General features: G+C 42.7%; 1 protein-coding gene across 1 annotated transcript in view; it reads left to right on the top strand.

Annotated features, from left to right (window-relative positions):
* Positions 1 to 2,833: 2,833 nt before the first annotated feature.
* Positions 2,834 to 19,377, top strand: part of SLC11A2 (solute carrier family 11 member 2) — a 74,100-nt gene continuing 57,556 nt past the window's right edge. The window contains exons 1-2 of the mRNA XM_063119731.1: positions 2,834 to 2,913; positions 17,243 to 17,320. Coding sequence (XP_062975801.1) covers positions 17,287 to 17,320 — 34 coding nt within the window. The 5' untranslated portion in view covers positions 2,834 to 2,913; positions 17,243 to 17,286. The remainder of the gene's footprint in view (positions 2,914 to 17,242; positions 17,321 to 19,377) is intronic.

Below are 19,377 nucleotides of genomic sequence, written 5' to 3'. Positions count from 1 at the left end.
TTAATGGGACTTATCTGGGTTGCACGTACCAACAATGGAAAATGTCCAGTGGTGCCAAGTTCTGATCCTAACTGGCAAAAAAAGCCCAACAAGAACCCAGCATGAACCAGACTGCTCCAGTGCAGAGTTCATATATCTTAAGCATGATATACCGTAATTTTCACTGAATGGCTTTTTAAACTCCTTTCCCCATATCAGTAACATTTGCTTGGAATAACCTTGCTGTGCACAAGTCCAGAACTGTCAATTGCCCTGGTGAACAGATCAAAGTTCTACCTGCTCAATTGATTCTCCATTAATTAATGAGTCAGTGACATAACTATTTTCAGGGCAGCCTGTCCTATTAGATTTAATTGTGTGTACGTCTTTAAAAAAAATGGCAAAAGCAAAGGTATAATTGGTTTCTCAAAGATATTTCAAAGAACCCAGCCCCTTACCAGGCTGAGAAAGGGCAAGCCTGGAGAGCCCTTATCTTATCAATCGGAGACACTTGTATATAGTGAAAGAGGTGTGGGGGTTTCTTTCTTCCCGGCAGAAGCTGTGGAACAAAAAGCAGCCAGCATCATTTCTGCATAATGTCTATGAAACACCTCCCAAAGCAGAACTGTGAACTGGGTAAGTATTAATTATTATTTGGGCTACGGAAAACAAATAGAGACCCAAATTGAGATGTAATTTATGTTTTGCTGGGAAATCCATACACATTTTCTCTCTTTCATTCTGCTTTGTTCTAACTTTACCTGTAGCATTCAACTTGGTTCAATTGCTGGGGCTATTACATTGCTGGTACCTTTCTGCACTCCCTAGGAAACTGTGATCTAGGGTTGCATGATGGGCTAATTTGTGGATAGTGCATCCTTCTGGTGGATTGGACTTGCTGGCCTTTTGGTTTGGCAAGGTGACTAAATGCAAAGGACAAGAAGGTACTTCTAGGAGAGAATTTCAGCAGATGTTTTTTTTCCACCCCTAAATGAGAAGCCGCACTTCCTGAAATACACTCTCCTACACAACTGTTACAGGTACAGGCACTCAGTGCTCCTGTGCATCTCATCACTCTTGCCTATGAATCTACCTGGCTTTATTATTCAAAGAGCCAGCAATCTAAATAGACAGGATAATGACAGTCTCCAAACATCTCTCTGTTCTGTCTCTCTATGGATTCACTGGTCCAGGGCATGGTCTGCAGGCATGTAACACAGTCACCTTTCTAAAGCTATAGCAGATCTGGATCTGGTCAATGCCTGGAAGACCAGAGGCCACCTGGGAGCCTATGGAAGAAAGGTAGGATATAAATAAAATTAAATAAGCCAGAGTATAAAATGTTGCTGGAGGGTTTTTTTTTCACCTTAGAAGGAACAAGGGAACAAACGACTTTAAATTTAAGCATTTGTTCTACTTCTATTTCGTTTTGAACACCTTCCCCCCCCCCCAAAACGGGAACAACTCCAAACGATATCATGTTAATGGAATTTCTTGACAATGTGGATTCTGATGCTTAGTCGAGATATTAATGGTTGAAAATGTAAATTAAACCCTAAGTTGTATGTTGGTGAGAAAACCCTTCCTAATAATGATCTGAACAAAACCATCAATTTAAGTGGTTGCCTTTGAAGATTATGGAATCGCCTATCTCTTGGAGGCTTTTCAAGGTAAGTTTGGACACTTTCCAGCCTGGGGCGATTGGGTTAAATGTGATGTGGGCAGGCGTGTTCCCATGTCTGATTCCTTTATGTATAAAGTGGGGGTGGGGTCTTTTACATCAAAAGTGGTACTAATATTGAACTCAATCTCCAAGTGCTTCTCCTCAAAACAGTTCAAGGAGGACTGTGTGTGCTCAATCATATGGAATGCTGTCTGACTGTTCCGGAGGATGAAAAACTGAGGAGAGGATGGGCTGGGGATGGAATGGAGTTTCATGGAAATGGGCATGGCTGGCTGGCAACCTGAACAGAAGTATTCCATACTGCAACATTTTGTTGCAGGCCCTACTTGCTAATTCCAATGTAAGTGAACGTTGTTATTCTTCCCAGTGGGGAAAGGAAAATATTGCATTTGGGATCAACACCTACCCACCGCCACAGACACTCAGTGGTGTAGCTAGGTAATTTTAGACCCTGGACTTAAAAGTCTTGTGGGGACTACGCTTCTGATAGCTGTTGTTTTAGTACTTCAGCTGTAAAGCATACAGCTAACATTTCTCTTCTACTCTCACACACCATTCCATGCTTTACAACTGCTGCTACATTCCCGATAAATGTTAGAGGGGACACACACACAATATTTGCTAACCCTGACTTAAAGGAATAACATCTCTGAGCATGTGCAGCTTCACATTTTAAACTCACTGAAATCTAAGCGTCATCACGACTAAATATGGATATAAATAAAAACGGGAATTTGTGTCTGCTGCTGCCTTTATGCGAAGCACATTTATTTGGCAACAAGCACCATTTTGTTGTAGAAAAGGGTATGTGTATCTTAAAGTTAAAAATAATAATATGAGCTTCTGTAATCAGGTACATAGGGGCTGGCTGGATAATTGCTGATGCCAGCCTGATGGCCGCTGTCTTGATCCCCTGCCACTCTCTGGGTGGTAATTTGCCCCCCATTTCGGGCTGCGGGCCCCTGGGGTCCGGCCCTAACTACACCATTGCTAGCCCTGGGTATTCTGGCCACGGCGACACCCACCCCACCGTAGGGGGTGGTTCCAAGGTTGCTGGAAAGAACAGCTTGATTTCATGCACTCTTGGCGGAGCTCCGCCAGGGGGCGCGCCCTCGCTGCGGCGGAGCCCCTCTTTCCTCTCCTCAGTGGTCCAGCGAGCCTCGGGGGAGGCGGGGCCTGGCCGCTTTCTCGCCAGAGCCGGGCCATGGCAGGCGGCAAACGCTGCCGGAGGTGGGGCGTCTCAGGCTGAGGTGAGGAGGTGCCAAAAGTGCGGGGTGGGGTGCCTTCGTTCGTGGCTGAATTGCACGTATGCTGAACCGGAGTTAATTTCAGCAGGGTGGAGAGACACGGGTGTCCTTCGTGGGTTGGGGGGGAGTGTAGCTTGGACGTGTGTACGTGTACCCACGTGTCTCGTGGTTAATATCCTTCTGTTGACTATTATTACCGTGTATACTTAAAAGTCTGAAAGCGTCAGAGTATATCACAGGCAGAAGAGGCTTGTATAAATGAGCAAGGTTATGCGATAAAAGAAAAAAAGTAGGTACGTTAATATAAGTTTAGAAATCGCCAAATATATATTTTCGAGACTGTGTTTACTAAAACACACCCACACAAACACACCCACACACACCACAACTCCGGGGGATGGGGTGTTTTCTAAACTGTGTTTTTCCGTTCTTAATGAAGGGTGGTTAGAACAAGGACATAATAAGCAGCGCCACAAAACCTGGTTTAAAGGAGATCCCAGGGACCTGACCTTGGGTGCGTGTGTCTGTGCTTTTTTAAAGGAAGTTTTTTTTTCTCATGGGGGCGAGTTCCTCATCCTGTATTTCCTCACCCTGCATTTCCTTTCTTCTATTCCAATTTACCGATGCCTTTTGGAGTTATCTCCCATTCGAAGCTGCCAAACCTCCCCTGTGGGGTTTACCGGGGTCATCTTACACTACAGGGTGCATATGTACGTGTATATATGTCGAGGAATCTGGATGAGCTACTCTCCCCCCCCCCCCCCCGCTTTACTAATGTACTTTAGCATCTCCACCTGGCCACAAAAGCATGCATTAAAAGAGTGCTAGGGGTAGGAGAGAATATTCTGCCTGGAACTTGTCTGGTGTTTGCATTGAAGCAGGAGCCTTCCTGTCCAAACATTTCCAAGTGTCTGATTGGAGAGAATGGAATACTGCTATTATGCTGATATTTTGCCAGAGCAAGCCTGGATAATCTTAGTATGTGAAATCAGCAGAAGAAGGGAGAGATCCCTCCCCAAACGAAACAGAGTTGCAAGTCAGCATGACCCGATTATGATAATTTACCCCTTCCCTTCCTAACCTTCCCCCAGTGGATCCATCCATAGCCTGTATTCCTGTATATACCAAGGATTTGCAAAGCAGTCCATCTCAGGTTTTAGACTGGGCTAGAAAGACAGGGGGCACTCTGGGAAAAGCAACTAAGCAGAGGTGACTGCATGTGACTTGAAACATTTTACAATCCATTTGAAGCCTGTTTACTTAGACACAAAGGCAGTTGACTAAAGTGGGATTTACTTCCAGGTAAGAGTAAAGTCTAAAACCTCGTCATCTGTTTAGACTCTTAAGCATCAAGGCCACTGTTTTATTTCTGAAGTTTCCAAGTGTATAGGGACACATCATCTTACCCCACAGCTAAAATCTCCATGCACAGACAGTGTGTTTCTGAATACCAAGTGTTCGGGACAAGCAGGCAAGGGCCATAACTTTAGTTCCCTGCTTGAGAGTTTTCCAGAGGTATGTTAGTCCCTGTCAGAAACATAATGCTGCAGTTTGTGCATCTATGGTCTGATTCCATTGGGAGCCTGTATCTTGTTCCAATTCTTAACCCTTTATCATGGATCTGCAGTGTTCTTATTTTCATTTGCATGAAATGCTTACTGTGTAGCATTTCATGTAAAGGAGGCCCAATTTCAGGGTGAATGAGAGGTCAAAATACCCCTGGTGGATGTATGCATGTTTTCCTCTCTCAGATTTATCATTTCTCTAAAGCAGTTGTCTGCAAGCTTACTTAATCTCTAGAAGGGTTGAGTTGAATGCCATTCTTGCAATTTTGCTAACTCAACATGAGGGCAGTACAAATGTTGAGGCATTCTGATGGAAGGGTGGGGACAGTTGTAGGTGAGCAGCATTATGGCAAAAGTACTTAGCTTCCCATATTCTTTGCTGATGTCATTGAGCAGTGTGGGTCAGGCTACAGGTTTTTTTTGAGGGGTGGTGGTGAGATAGGGATTTGGGTGTTCTGGACTGAAGCAAGAGGGTGCTGCTTTTTTAAAATAAATTAATTAATAAGGCTATTTCTCTAGTCCAGGCCACACATGACCCCTGTTCAGTTCTGTTACAGGGAAATGACTAATTCCTTCTCAGGCCTTTCTAGTTCTCTTGAAACCTTTGGTAGGAGAAGTAACTATCCCAAAGGCCCTTTTTGGCAGAATAGTAATTATTGCTTTCAAAAAGGCCCTGCAGCCCTGACCCAGACATTACGCATGGATTGACTGAAAAGGCAGCATCAAAGTTGTACAGCAGCGCTGTGAGCTAAATATTTTTTGTTGCTGTTCTTAATTTCAAAGAATCACATGCTATCTGGCTGCAAAAGTGTGTAGTAATGCAAGTGTTCAGGCACTAGACTGGTGATCATTCTCGCAGGACTGTTGTTTGTGTGTGCTGAGGCACAATCCCCGTGTGTCCGGAGTGCCATTTCAGTAAAAATGGGGAGGGGGCAAAATTCACAACAAGGTTTAGATGCCTACTCCCCTCTTCGCTTTACTAGGGCATTAACTGCTTGGTTTTCAGACTTATTCTGGACCAGGGTTGGTGAGGAGGCAAGTATTTGTTTGCATGGCAAGAGTCTTTGGGTGCCAAGGGGATTTCACATCCCTCTCAAGATTGTGGGGCGGGGGGGGGGCATAGCTCTTTTAGGTTTGCTTCACAGGAGAAATCATAATCTTGTGGCTATTCAGGTTGTTAGTTACTTGGGCCCCCACTCTCTTGGCTTTTAGAAAGAGTGTGAAGATGCATCTTTTTAATTTAGCCTTTTAAACTATGTGGTTTTTAATATTTTACAGTTTTAGTGTTCTTTTTATTGTGTTACAGTTTTGTTGTTTTAAATTGTTATTCCCTATCCTGATGGCTTTTTAACAAATAAGGTGGTATATAAATGTTAAAAATAAATGAAAGTCCAAAACATCTGGAGGGCACCAAGTTAGGCGCTGAGTTAGTCTGACCTAAAACGCTTCTTTAACAAGAAATACTGTAGGTTAAAAGAGTCATGCTTCTTCTGCTGGCCTATAAAAACGTCCAGTTTATGGTACTGATTTAAAAGGCTTGTTGCCTATAGTTAACATAAAAGGAGAGAAACTATGGGGTGGATCCAGGTTTTGCCTTGTGTGAATGGAAGGACTCCTTCCATCTCCAGAAGGCTTCTGTTCCAGCAGAGAAATCCCGTGGGTAGAACAGGAGAGGAGGTGATTTTTGTCACTTCCCATGTGGTATGATCAAATTCAAGGGGTGCCAAGCTATAGTACTCCAGCTCTGAGATCTTAGTGGAAAGCTTTCATGAGTTCTTGCTTGTTTTTTTCTTTTAAAGTAGCCCACAGGAACATAAGCTAGGAGGGCAGCAGCAGATGACTTGCATGTATATGGACTGCATATACACGCGCACAAACCTTTGTGCCAAGTCAGGGAGGAGGCAGCATGTGGCTGGTCCACACACCTCTTGCTTTTACTGTTGGATTTCTTCCTTTGTTTGCTCCTCTTCACTTCCTTCCTCGTTAGCAGCCACCTCTTTCTGACATATAGAACAGTCGTGGGGCCATCCTGCATATGTTGAAGCACACTTGTATTTTGTTCAGACATAGCCTTCTTAATGATTGAACTAAGGGGGATCCTGTTCTCTTCCTTTTTGCAGCCAAAATCAGCTGGGCACAGCCCTGACTGCCTACTGTCCCATGACATCATCAGGCCATTTCCCCACCCCACCCCTCTGTACAGGAGTATTTTTATCTCCTTAAATAAGGCAAGGATTGAATGTTCAACTAAATGAATGTAAATGCTTTTTTTTCCTCCAAAGGTGAGCTAGAAGCATATGCAGAGGAGAGAAATTAACTGAATTAGTGTTTAATTTGCTAATCAGTGCATCTGGATTTTAAATACAGGAGGAAGCTGAGCTCACTTCACTGCAGAAATATATGCTGTGTCCCGATATATTCAATACCAAGGAAAGCAACTTAGAACAGGGGTAGGCAGAAGGTAGATCTCCAAATGTTTGGGATTTTAACTTGCAGAAGCCCCTACCAGCATGGCCAGTGATCAGGAATTCTGGGGGTTGGAAGCCAAAACATCTCGAGACCTACTTTTTGCCCAGCCCTGGCTTTCAAAACACATCATGCTTCCATATGGATTTAGGGTTTTTTATTTTCATTTTGTTTGTTTTAATCCTAAACTGCCCATAGAACGTTAATTATAGGGTGGTCAATACATTTGTATAAATAATAAATAAATGTTTTAAAGTTCCAGTACCTCTCTTCTCAGTAATAATCATGGGTGTAGGGCTCTTTGAACAGTATCTACAATTTTCCCTAGTTACACTAGATTTAAAAACAAATCAGGGCTTTGTGTCAATTTATTAGGCGTTTCTCTACATGTTCAAGTCTCAGTCTAATTTAAATAAATAGTGTGTTTTGTCTTTGGGCCAAACTACCTTTGATGCTCAATCACGTGTATTCCCTCCCCCCCTCCCCCCCTTTTAAAATAAACTAAAAGCAGCCACAGAGGCTGAACCTTGAGTGGAGGAGGATGGGAGAGGCACTGCCTAGTTCTTTCATCTTTGGCCATTTTCTGACTCAAAGGGCCATTTTGCATGACACAACTAGCTCATCATGAGTTATTTATCCCACAATGAGCTGTGATGTGTGTGGCCACCATTTTGTATATACGACTTCTGGTCAGGGTGATAGGGGGCTGGGTTGTGTTGTGGGTTAATCAAGGGCTAAACCACCCTCACATAACCCTACTACCAGTTAAGGGTTATGTGAGCACTAACTCTTGAATAACCTATGATGACTGGGTTTGCATGACACAGTGCAACCCCCCATTCGCTGTGATCGGGAGTTGCATATTGAAAACTCTGGCCACATGCACCCAGCACACACCGCAGCTCATCTTGGGTTAAATTACCAAAGACCTCGTCTCTTCATGCAAACCAGATCAAAATCACGCTCTACGAAGTTAAAGCGTTTGTGTGTGTGTGTGTGTGTTGGTGGGGAGGTAGAGTAGGAAAATGACCAAAGAAGGAAAAAGTTAAGCAGCCCCTCTTTTCTCCCTATTTACCAAGTCAGTTTTTTAGTCAAGACTGCAGCTTCCATAATAATGTAATGAAATAAAATATTCTTGGAGCTAGTTCGTTCCTCTGTTTTCACTCTCGGCTTGTTAATATTGTTTGTTGTTCATAATACTGCTGAAATTTAAATTGAATATTAAAAATAGTATTCTAGCTATCATTTTATGTGCCAGTTTTTATATTTGCAGTGTATAGCAAGATGTGCCGGCAGGAAGAAGAAAGGGAGGGTGGATGAGCAGGGAGAAGTGGCAAAATGTAAGGGTTCCATCCTTAAAGGTGCCCTAAAAAATAACTTTGAATCAATAAATATGGCAGTATCCAAGTTGACACAAGCACTAATGTAAATTGCATTGCGCTAGCCTGAGGGACCTCTAGCGAAACAGTAATAGCATTAGCTCGCACCATGGGATTCCCTCGATAATTCATCGTGCCAGCTATGGATATTAGTAGCACAACAGAATTTACAATGGTGCTTGTGTCAACTTGGATACTGCCCATAAAACGTTTGGTTAGGCAGTAAGCTAGCTTGAACCAGCAATGCGCTAGGAAATAGTTTCCGGTAGTGTTCAATAAAAGTTTGTTTTCCAAATTAAAAACGTTCCCCCCACCCCGCTCCTTAGGAAGTAACTGAGTTTATCTCTTTATATAGGTACTATAGACAATCATGACTTTTAATCTTTATAATCTAGAGATATGAAGTTCATTCAGTGGTGTTTATAGGTTCAAGTGTGGAAAATATGACTGTTCTAATTTGTTGCATCCGTTTATGAAAGTGTTCTTTAAGTAATTTTTTACTTATTCCGCTTTATAGGGATTTAGCATGAGTGTTTGACCCAAGATTAGAGTGGAATAGTGTGTGGTAGGCTATAAAGAGCACATCGCAGTTGTTTGCGCTTTCAATATTAAATTCTCACATGGCAAATTCCAGCTAGGGTCAGTAGATTTGGTCTTGTAAACAGAGTTTTGCTGAGCGATTAAGAGAATGTGGTAATTTGGAGAAGCACTAACACTGTTTCATGTCGTGCAAATTATCTGTTAATGTTATCAGTCGGTACTGGCCATGGTGGACTTCAGCATGTGCAGAGGTTAAACAACCCTTGCATAATCCATGGTCTATTCTAGGGTTACACAAGGTTATTTAACCCTCACACAACCTCTGCTGCATGGATTCGCAGAACATGACAAACCACAGCCAGGTGGTGAATATTCAAATCCTGCCAGGTATGCACCTCAGCCCACCATGGCTTAAATAAGCCACAGTGGGCTATTTTGATTGCGTGAACAGGGTCACTGATGTATTTGTCTTGAATGTTAAATTTGATGACATTGTCCTTGAGTTGAGCATAAAGGTTTCCTGTTTTTTAATATCTAGGCAATTGTTCTTTTATTGTTCATTGCATATTATAATTGATATCATCTTATGGAATGGCCTCTATATAAAGATATAGCATGTATTTTAGTACGTTACATAAAAACGGATGTATTTGTTTCATCAACTTAAATGGCATATTTCCTTGTAAGCGTGCCTTGGATTGCCACCTAAACTTTCAGGATGCACTACAACCAGTTATCTAGGAGTAAGCCCTATTGAATTCTGAGTAGACACGCAAAAGGATTGGGCTGTCATGTCTTAAAATTGTTATTGGGCTCACCCTCCCAATGCTGAAGGAGGTGGGGAATTGAGGAGAGAGCTCCTGGCTTGACAAAGGCCACACATAGAGTCCATGACAGAGATGGGACAGAGCCAAGTTTCACTCAGACCGTAACCATCTCTTAGTCAACCGGTCTGTCTGCCAAGAGTTAAACAACAAAGACTATAACAGCACTGTTATCCTACTTCAGGTTATTTGTGACTCTGAACTCATTTAGGCACGCAATCCAGATAAAACTTAATTGTCTTCACTCCCACAAAGAGAATTTCAAGGCTGGTGAGGGCTTTTGACCCATTTTCTGTTCACTCTACTCTCCCATAGGTTAGGGGTGGGCAACTATGAGAGGTTTGGGACCGTTTTTGCTCCCCTGACACTCCCTATCTGCAGGCCATACTAGGAGGGAAAATACATAGATTTCTGGTTTGCCAACGAAATTTGACAACAAAGCACTCTGCAGTGCTAAAACGGTTAAAAGAAGCCATATTTATCAGTTTTACTGCTCTGTAGCTCCAGAGAAGCACCATTTTGTTGGTTGTGCAGTTTTTTTAAAAAAAATGGGCTATGGTCTGTTGAAAACCACTGATTTAAATCAAGTTTAATATATTTCCTATATGGTGGTGCAAATCCGACCATTAAATCATGTTAATTTACAATCTGAGTCTTATTTGCGCTGTTTCATTCTTACAAGCAGGCTTTGCATTTCTTTGTCTCGCTGTATATATTTTGCACGCTTTCCTTTTTACCTATAGAGGGAATATCTTTAAAATATTCCCATATAGGATCTCCCTTATGACCAGTATCCATGACAGCTTGAGGTTAACAGCACAATCCTATACATGTCTCCTTAGAAATATGTTCCATTGAGTTCAGTGGGGCTTACTGCCAGGTAAGTGGGGTATGGGATATCTGTCTTAGTATAAGAATACAAGAAGATGCTCACTGGACAAGTTTGTCTTCTCTTTTTCTTTCCAATGTTGCCCTTTCTGCTTCTTGGCCCAAGCTTGCCCTCACCATTTTTACCCATCCTAGTGGCCCATGGGCTGGTGTTGCCCATGTCTGCCATATGTGCACACCCATTTGAGAGATGGTAAGAAATGGCCTTTGAGAAATTGGCCACAGTTTTGTGGCAGAGCATATGATTTGCATGCAGAAGGGCTTCTGTTTCGTCTCCTAGCATTTCCAATTAAAAGAATTGTGGTTAGTAGAGCTGTGAAAGCCTTCCATGGAAGGCTGTTGCCACTCAGTCGACATTACTAGGCTAGATGGATGAATAATTTGGTTCACCATAAGGCAGGTTCATATATTCCTATTCATTTCCAAGACGGTGTCTCTTGCACATGTGTATGTCTTCCACATGCACAAGAGTAATCTCTTGGGCATGCCATTTCACCCACCTTGCGGTCGCAACCAGAACTCAGAAATAACACATTTAAAGGACAGTAAAGTTTAAATGATAGCTTTACTGCCTACGCTTTGCTGCTCCTTTAATTGCACCCAGCTTTATGGAGGGTGTTTTCTAACCGTGGAGAAGCACTTTTATCAGCAAGATGTGCAAAATGGCACGTCCAAGTGGGTGCCATTATGTATGTTTGTTGCTGGGGCACCATCTCGGATTTTGCCCACATTGAGGCAAAAACACATGCCTGGACTGATGGGGTCTGAGTTGGCAGTGGCTGCCCAGGGAAGAGATCTTGGGAGTTGTGGTGGTATAGCTCAATGAAAACAGCAACTTCGTGTTGGGGGAAAAGCAAATTCCATGCTGAGAATCAAGTGGAAAGAAATTGAAACTAAAACCATTGGTATTGTAATGCCTTTATACAAATCTATTTTATGGTCACATCTGGAAGGTTTACATATTGCAGAACTGGAAAAGGTGCAGAAAATATCCACCAAATGATCGGGAAGCAGGAGCAACTCGCTTCTGAGAAAATTTTACAATGTTTAGGGCTTTTTACTTTAGAAAAACACACACCCAGTGGGGACTTGATATAGGTCTTATCTTAGGGGTGGACAATTCGTGGCCCTTTAGATGTTTTGGCCTACAACTCTCATCAGCCCTAGTCAGCATAGCCAATGGTGGGGGATGCTGGACATTGTAGGCCAAAACATCTGGAGGGCCACAAGCTTCCCACCCCTGATCAATACAGTTATGAATGGCGTGGAGAAAGTGAATAGAGCTCCTTCTCACCCTTTCCATAACACTAAAACTTGGGGTCACCCAACCAATTTGATTGACAATAGGTTCAAGATGGCAGAAAAGGAAGCGATTCTTCACACAATGTGCACTTAATTATGGGATTCATTGCCACAAGATTTGGTCATGGCCATTGGCTTAGATAGCTTTAATAGGGGAAAACACACTTTCATGGTGGATAGGTCTGTCAACAGTTATTAGCCATGATAAGTAAAAGGCACCTTGAAATTCAGAGGCAATATGACAGAGGAGTGCTCACGTTTCCATGCTCTATGTGTGGGCTTCTCAGACGTATCTGACCGGCCACCATGGGAAACAAGTTACTGGGCTAGATAGGCCCTTTAGACAGATTCAGCAGGATACTCTTGCATTCTTAAATACAGCTGTGGGTTGAAATTGCTGGGGATTTGGCATCCATTTTACTGCAAGTTCAAAACTTTGGCTATTGCCCTTAAGGCAAATTCTTCAAGTGGTGCATGTTGTTTAATCGAGCAGTAAATAGATAAGATCTGATTGAATGAGGACAATTATGGTCTGGCTTTGGTGGAGTATATACTGGTGTGTGCTGGATCTAACCTCCAGAAGAAGTGTTTGTATAGGCAGTTTTGCAGATTCCTTCGGGAAAATGTGAGAACCACTAGACTATCTTAGCCGTTCTTTTTGATCAGTTCAGAATGGGACAATTCTTGTGGGATCCTTCTCCTCCTCCTTCCCCTTTTTATGGAACTATATTTGTGGAGGCAAACTTTCTGAAAAGAGAAAAGAGTTTAAACTGGAGTGTAAAACTTTAATTTTAAAGGAAAGATTCACAAGCCAACTAAATTCCTATCCGCTTCTGCTCACACCTTGCTTGCTAATCCATGTGAATGTTGCCTTCCCTTATATAACATGTTTTCACATGTATCTCCACGGAGGGAAAGCATGGGCTTAGTTCTGGCTCCTGCCACCCACATCTATTTTCTGAAGATAATGCTCCTGATTGATATGATTAAAAAGTAAGAAGTGTACAAGTATTCAAAACGAGCTTTGCCTTGGTTGATTACTCCTTTGACTTTTGTAGAGCTTTGAAGTACTGGCCCCACGCTGTATGCCTTCCTGTATGCTTGCTTTCTCTGCCTTTTATCTCTAGTTTCCTCACCCCTCCCTCATATCTGTTCCCCAATTCCTTTCGTGTTTTAATTTTTTTATTATTTTCACAACAAACTAACAAACATATAATAAAAAAGACTAAAAAACAAAAACAAAAACCCACAAAGAAAACATACAAAATTAAGATGGACTTCCGATTTTCTCTACTTCAAAAATAAGTAACCATATTTTCCCTTGCTTATAGTTACAAAATTCCAAGTTCCCCTCTTTCTGCAGTCTTAAAATTATCTTCTTATTTGTTGAATCCACAGATAAACAAATAATTGTTTTCTAGATCCTGAAAAAAGTCTATAAGATGCTTCCAATCAGTTCTAAACATAGACTTTTCTCTGATTATTGTTCCCCAATTCCTAAGCAAACAAACAAAAATAATTTTGAAAACCTGAATAGCATGTATCTAAAATATTTCCACTTCTAGGATGACCACTGAGTTTGGGTTTGCCTAGAGCAGGTTGAAATTTCCGGATCGGGCCACAAAGCAGTTCGGGGAGGTTCCTTGCACAGCCCTACAAAATACTGCAAAGTAGTTTTGTAGTGTTACATTAACAAAACTGGCCAAGATAAGCTGAAAGAGACAATCTGCCTGTAAAGGGAATGAGCATCCCATAAACCTGCCTTATCTAAAACATGCATGCTCTTGCATCCCATGCTGAGAATAGTAAACTCCAACCATATCAAAGGGCTGGCACAAGTCGCCACCATCAGGGGCATGAGCTGTGCAGAGTTCAGTATTTATTAGAAACACTGAAGGTTCTGAAAAGTTAGTTTGATCCGTAGGAAGGTTACTGAAGAACAAACGTTTTTGGGAAGGACTTTTCCAATGGAAAAATGGAACATTTGGGGAAACCCAGGGAGAAAAACTCCTAGGAAATCTTTTCTCTTTTGAAGCAAGTGTAATGCTTTTCAAGACAAGGATTTATTTATTTATTACATTTATATACCGCTCCCATAGCCAAGGCTCTCTGGGCGGTTTACAGAAATTCTAAAATTGAAGTAAAAACAAGTATACAAAATTTAAAACTTTAAAACACAGAACATACACACATAAAGCACTAAAAACTGATTAAAAACTAAACATGTGGGTAATTAGGATGTGCCGCCATATGCCTGGGCAAAGAGGAAAGTCTTAACCTGGCGCCAGAAAGATAGCAGCGTTGGTGCCAGGCGAGCCTCATCAGGGAGATCATTCCACAGTCTGGGGGCCACCACTGAAAAGGCCCTATCCCTCATTGCCACACTCCGAACCTCTCTCGGAGTAAGCACCCGGAGGAGGACCTTAGATGTTGAACGTAGTGACCGGGTATATTCACGTCGGGAGAGGCGTTCCGTCAGGTATTGTGGTCCCAAGCCGTAGATTTGTGTAGATTTTATTCAGTCCACAGCATTAGAGAATAGTCATTCTTGTGTATACTGTACACATTTACAGCACTCAAAATGTTTGCAGTGTTGTAATAAAAATAATTCTCAATGGGTTGGTTTGCATGTGACAATAAGGCATGCTTTCTCCAGAGCTTTGGCTTTACATTTAACAGTATTGTGCTTGTAAACGTTGCCTGAGTGCTCCTGCTGCAAGCGGCTTGTAGTCAACCAGCATGCATGAACACACTGCTTATACATAATAAGCCAGGGTTCCTCCAGGACTCTGGCTTATCGTGATGGAACCATGGTTTATTGAGATATTTACACCAGGTCAGTGTCCAAATACGCTGATAGCTCTTAATATTGTGACGTATGAGACTCTTTCTGTTCAAATAATACTTTTTGTTTACTCTAAAATGTGTGCGTTTTCTGGTTTTGACTTCATTTCCCCCCTATTTTTCAGACATGCTTTGCTACAGTGATATGGATTTTCTGGAAAATGTTGAACTAGAAAATTTCCCAGATTTTTAAATGCAAAATAGCCTAATTTGCACAGGGTCATTCGCATTGGAAATTTTTCAGTTTGCATTAGAAAAGCATGAGAAAATGATGTAGTTTAGAATGTGTACTAAATGCAAATAAAATAAACAAAGCAAAAAAAAAAAGTACCCCATGTTAATTTTTTGTCCCGGTAGACCACAGGTATTTGACCTGAAATAATTGAGTGGGGAAATGAAATCACATTTATTGAGAATTAAATGTTAAGTTATGTGAACATTTTCCTTGGAATACTTGCTTTACAAATTATTGTTTTAATGTTAGGAAGAAACAAAGGTACTTTTCAACAATCTGGTGACCTCAGCTCCCAGTATCCTTCAGTCAGCATTTATTTCATCTGTTTTAACAGAGTTCAACTCTCCTCCACTGAGATTGTTCGGGCAACTTCCTTTTTTCTGTCAATCCTTATTAGTTCCATTTTTCATTGAGGCCTGTATGTATTTCAGTGACATTATATATGTACACATATATATTCTCTCACATACTTGCAAAGTGTAATCACCTGGGGGGGAAATTACAACTTTGAAAATGGCCAAGCTTGCCTAATACTGTATTTGCATTTGGCATCCTTTCATTGTTACTAATGAACTTATGATACAGAAATTTTTCCATGGAAAAATGAAGCGCTGGAAAAATTGTCAACCCCACTTCACTCTTAGGTAGCATACAGGGCAGCGGTTTGTAGCTCTCTCTAGTATTAGATGTACCCTGTTTCTTCGATTCTAAGACACACTTCCCCCCCCCATATAAACATCTCTAAAAACGGTGTGTGTCTTAGAATCATGGGTGTGTCTTAGGGATGTTTTTTCTGTTGGTGGTACTGAAATTAGTATGCGCCTTACAATTGATGGCGTCTTACAATCGAAGAAATACGGTATTCACAATGTTGCTTGTATTCTTTTGAAGCTGCAGTCCTTATGCCTCCTTATCTGCGAATAAGCTCCACTAGGAGTGGGTCTTCTGAGTAAACACACATTGGATTGCTCTGTAAACTTCAAAAAATATGCCAAATAGTGCAATTTTACATGCCAAAATTATACGTTTTATGTTAAAGCAGTAAACTAAGTTTAGGTTTAATAAGAAACTATTACATACTTTTAAATTTCCCCCAAAATTTCTGTTTCCCCTCCCCAAAAGAAACTAGGGGGTGGGAAGATGCACCTCCCCCCGCCCCCGGCTGTGCACACTTCAAAGTTTCTGGAAAATTTTCTTCTCTCTCTGTAATGCTGCAATCAGATTTTGTGGTCAAGTTTAGTAATTCTGAAAACGGCATTCATAAGTGTCTGTTTCTACAGTGTGGGAATAAGAGGAGTATGTGAAGCTGGGTGGGCAGGCGAATCCACAAACTCTGAGAATGTGTCACCCATTCACCAGCCTTTTTTCAGTATTTTCTTTGTACATACACTTTAAGATGAAGCAAAGGGACACGTGGAGATCAATTTTAATGAAACCAAGCGTGCTGACTCCTAAGGAAATATTCAACACCCTTTGATTGCAGCCAGGCTTCCCACTTAGTGCACTGAGGTTTTCTGTATCTGTGTAGTCTGCAAATCAGGTTCAAGAATTGGCTCTTTTGTTTATGATACAATATTGGTGAAGGATTAGATATTAATCGGAATGAACAGTATATAAATAGTGGAGACTGTGCTCCTTTGCTTAGAGTTGATTGCTTGATGAACCTTAGCTCCAAATGAACCAAAGAAGTAAGCCAACCTACAAAGTATTAACTATGACAAAAACTAGTTGAGAAGACATGCTTTGTGGGCATCTTGTGGCAATATACCTTGTTGACTCCTGTTTTCTGTTTCCATCACATTGTGGGATAAGTGGTGTGCAGGGTCTGTTGTAGGACAAGTCCATCCACATGATGTAAGATTGGATGCTAAATCCTTTACAGTCCCTTCAACTTGGATTTCATAGGCTAGATATTCCATTTCATGGCATATCTGCAAACTGAGCTAGTGGGGAGGCAAAGGTTTTAGGACCACAGATCTTCCATACTCCCAGCATCCTTTTCTTTTAGTTTTTGTATCATCTCAGTGCACCAACATCCTCCATTTCTCTAAATGATACACACACTGGCCGTGTGATTCCGTGTGCCATTCATTCCCATCAGTTTTTCTCCCATGGTTGCAAATCTGTGTTTTCTACTATATTTATTTCCCTCAGCACCAGTTTTCCAAGGGGAGGAAGAGGATGGACAGAAAGCTAGATAAAATTATCTCTCTGATAATTAACAAAGCCGGATAAAGCCTCTACTCCTTTCCCTAATACTTGATTTAATTGATTTGCTTCCTTTTGCAGTTAACGTGACCCCTTCTAAAGATTCCAAAGAGATAGCTCCCACCATGGCACCGGGGAAGGACCGAGAACCATTATATGGTAAATTTTCAATTCTATTTGTGTTTTTACGTAACTTGTTTTCCCTCTTCATGTACCAGTGTTAGAATAAACATATTAATTCCGGCATTTATTGGAGATAGTCAATTTTTCTTTCTTCCCCAGAGTGTCTCAATAGTCTTGCCTGCTGAAGGCTGCAGCAACCTGTTGTTTGCATGTAATGGCATGGACACCCTATATGTTGTTCACTGTTAAAGGAAAGTAGCCTACAATTCTGAGACAAGGCCTCTTCCGAATAAAAAAAGCAGCCGGCAGCCTCGTCTCTCTCCTCTCATAGAGTGGACCCACGCGGATAAACTGGCTCTCTGTGTCAACTCTAATCTCAGTTGTTGTGTCCATGTGAAGTGTTCTGATTAGAACATAAGCCTTTCAGTGTTTTTATGGGTTACATTCAAATTCTTTTGTAATTTATCCTGATATACACTGAGAGGGAAGGAACATAGCTCAATGGTAGAGCACAAGTTTTGCGCATAGAAGATCCCAATGTGCAGGGCTGGCACTAGACTATTTTGTGCCCTAGGCAAGGCGAGCTACTTGCACCCCACCCCAAAATTGGGTCTCTGTGCTCCGGTTACTCGCGAGACAGTGCCATGCCTCCAGCGCAACTGCCCCGTCTCGCCTCCTTCCTGTGGGCTCGCGTCCCTCCCCGAGGTCGGGTCAGGCCAGGCCAAGCGGACGGCGGCTCGGGCAGCGTCATTGCATCGCGCTGCACCTCTGTGGGGCCTGGCGTGCACCGATTGACAGGCGGCGCTAGCTGTGCTCTACCCACTTCCAGCTCCAGCCGGGGCCGCCAGAGGCCTATGTGCGAGGCTGGGCAGCTCTCGGGGGTGGCTGGACACACCAGATCCACCTCCAGCGCCCTTCTCTAGGCAGCAGGCAGGCATGGCTGCTGTGCCTCGGTTGCTGCTGCTGCTGCTTTGGTAGCGGCGGCTGCTCTGGACCAAGGAATGGGGGTGGGCGGGAGTGGGAGCGCTGGAGGAAGAGCCATGATCTGGGCAGGAACCATTGTAGTCCCAGCCCAGCGCAAGACTCCGCACCTTTTCTAGCACCACTCTGACATCACATCGGCCACAATGCCCATTGGCTGCTCCTCTACTGGCCATATACTTGCAGGCGGCCATTACGGCTCGAAGTGGGCCTGGGTGGAGAGCGGGCGGCCCCTGGACCCCGGGGGTGGCGCTTCTCCCCTGGCCTCCCCCTTGGGGGATCCGAGGGTGCCCAGCTCAGCCCCCTCTGAGGTCTGCGCCCTAGGTGGCTGCCTCATTGGCCTAGTGGTAGCGCTGGCCCTGCCAATGTGCATTTCCTGCTTCTTGGACATAAACTGAACATCTGCCCCAATTTTTCGACCTCTCTTGTCTTTTTGCCATGAAATGCTAGAATTTTATGGCAGTTCTCTGTCCTCTGAAGCCTGTTCCAGATCTGCCCATAGTCCTTCTAAATAGGGTGATCTGGTTTGTCTGATCAAAATAATCCCTATTCAAATCACAGCACGTACCAGGCACAATTTTCATAACCACTGCCTTTTCATAACCACTGCTTGTTGCATTGTCTGAATTTGGGCAGCATGTCTTGTTGGAAGGGGAAATGGGTCGTCTTTCAGAACTTTTTCATACCATGGTTGGCTATTTGGTCATAACAACCAATGTTGTATAGAGTTGATTATTTGAACAACAGTTGGTTATCATGTCATGTGTCAGGCACTGTTGACTATTTGTCACACGCAATTGATTATTTTCAGCAACTACAGAATCCCCTGGCAAGAGTGACCAAAGTGGCAGTGGCCGCTCTAGTCCAGCTGGCAGAACTTGCAATGGCTGATAGGATACCAGCAGGAGGACTGAGGGGGAGAGAGAGAGAGAGAGAGAGAGAGAGAGAGAGAGAGAGGGAGGGAGGGGTGTGGGTCAATCAAACACACTGTCAACTAATAGTCAACTTGACACTGCCCTTAATCCACACTACAGTTGATTATAATCATGTCGTGTGGGGAGTATCATCAACTGTGGAGTTGACTATTAACCCACCTATTGTGTTGTCCAAAT

Source organism: Elgaria multicarinata, chromosome 3 (assembly GCF_023053635.1).
Source record: "Elgaria multicarinata webbii isolate HBS135686 ecotype San Diego chromosome 3, rElgMul1.1.pri, whole genome shotgun sequence".
NCBI lineage: Eukaryota > Metazoa > Chordata > Lepidosauria > Squamata > Anguidae > Elgaria > Elgaria multicarinata.
Note: the sequence above shows the minus strand (reverse complement) of the source record. Positions and strands in the feature narration are given on the sequence as shown.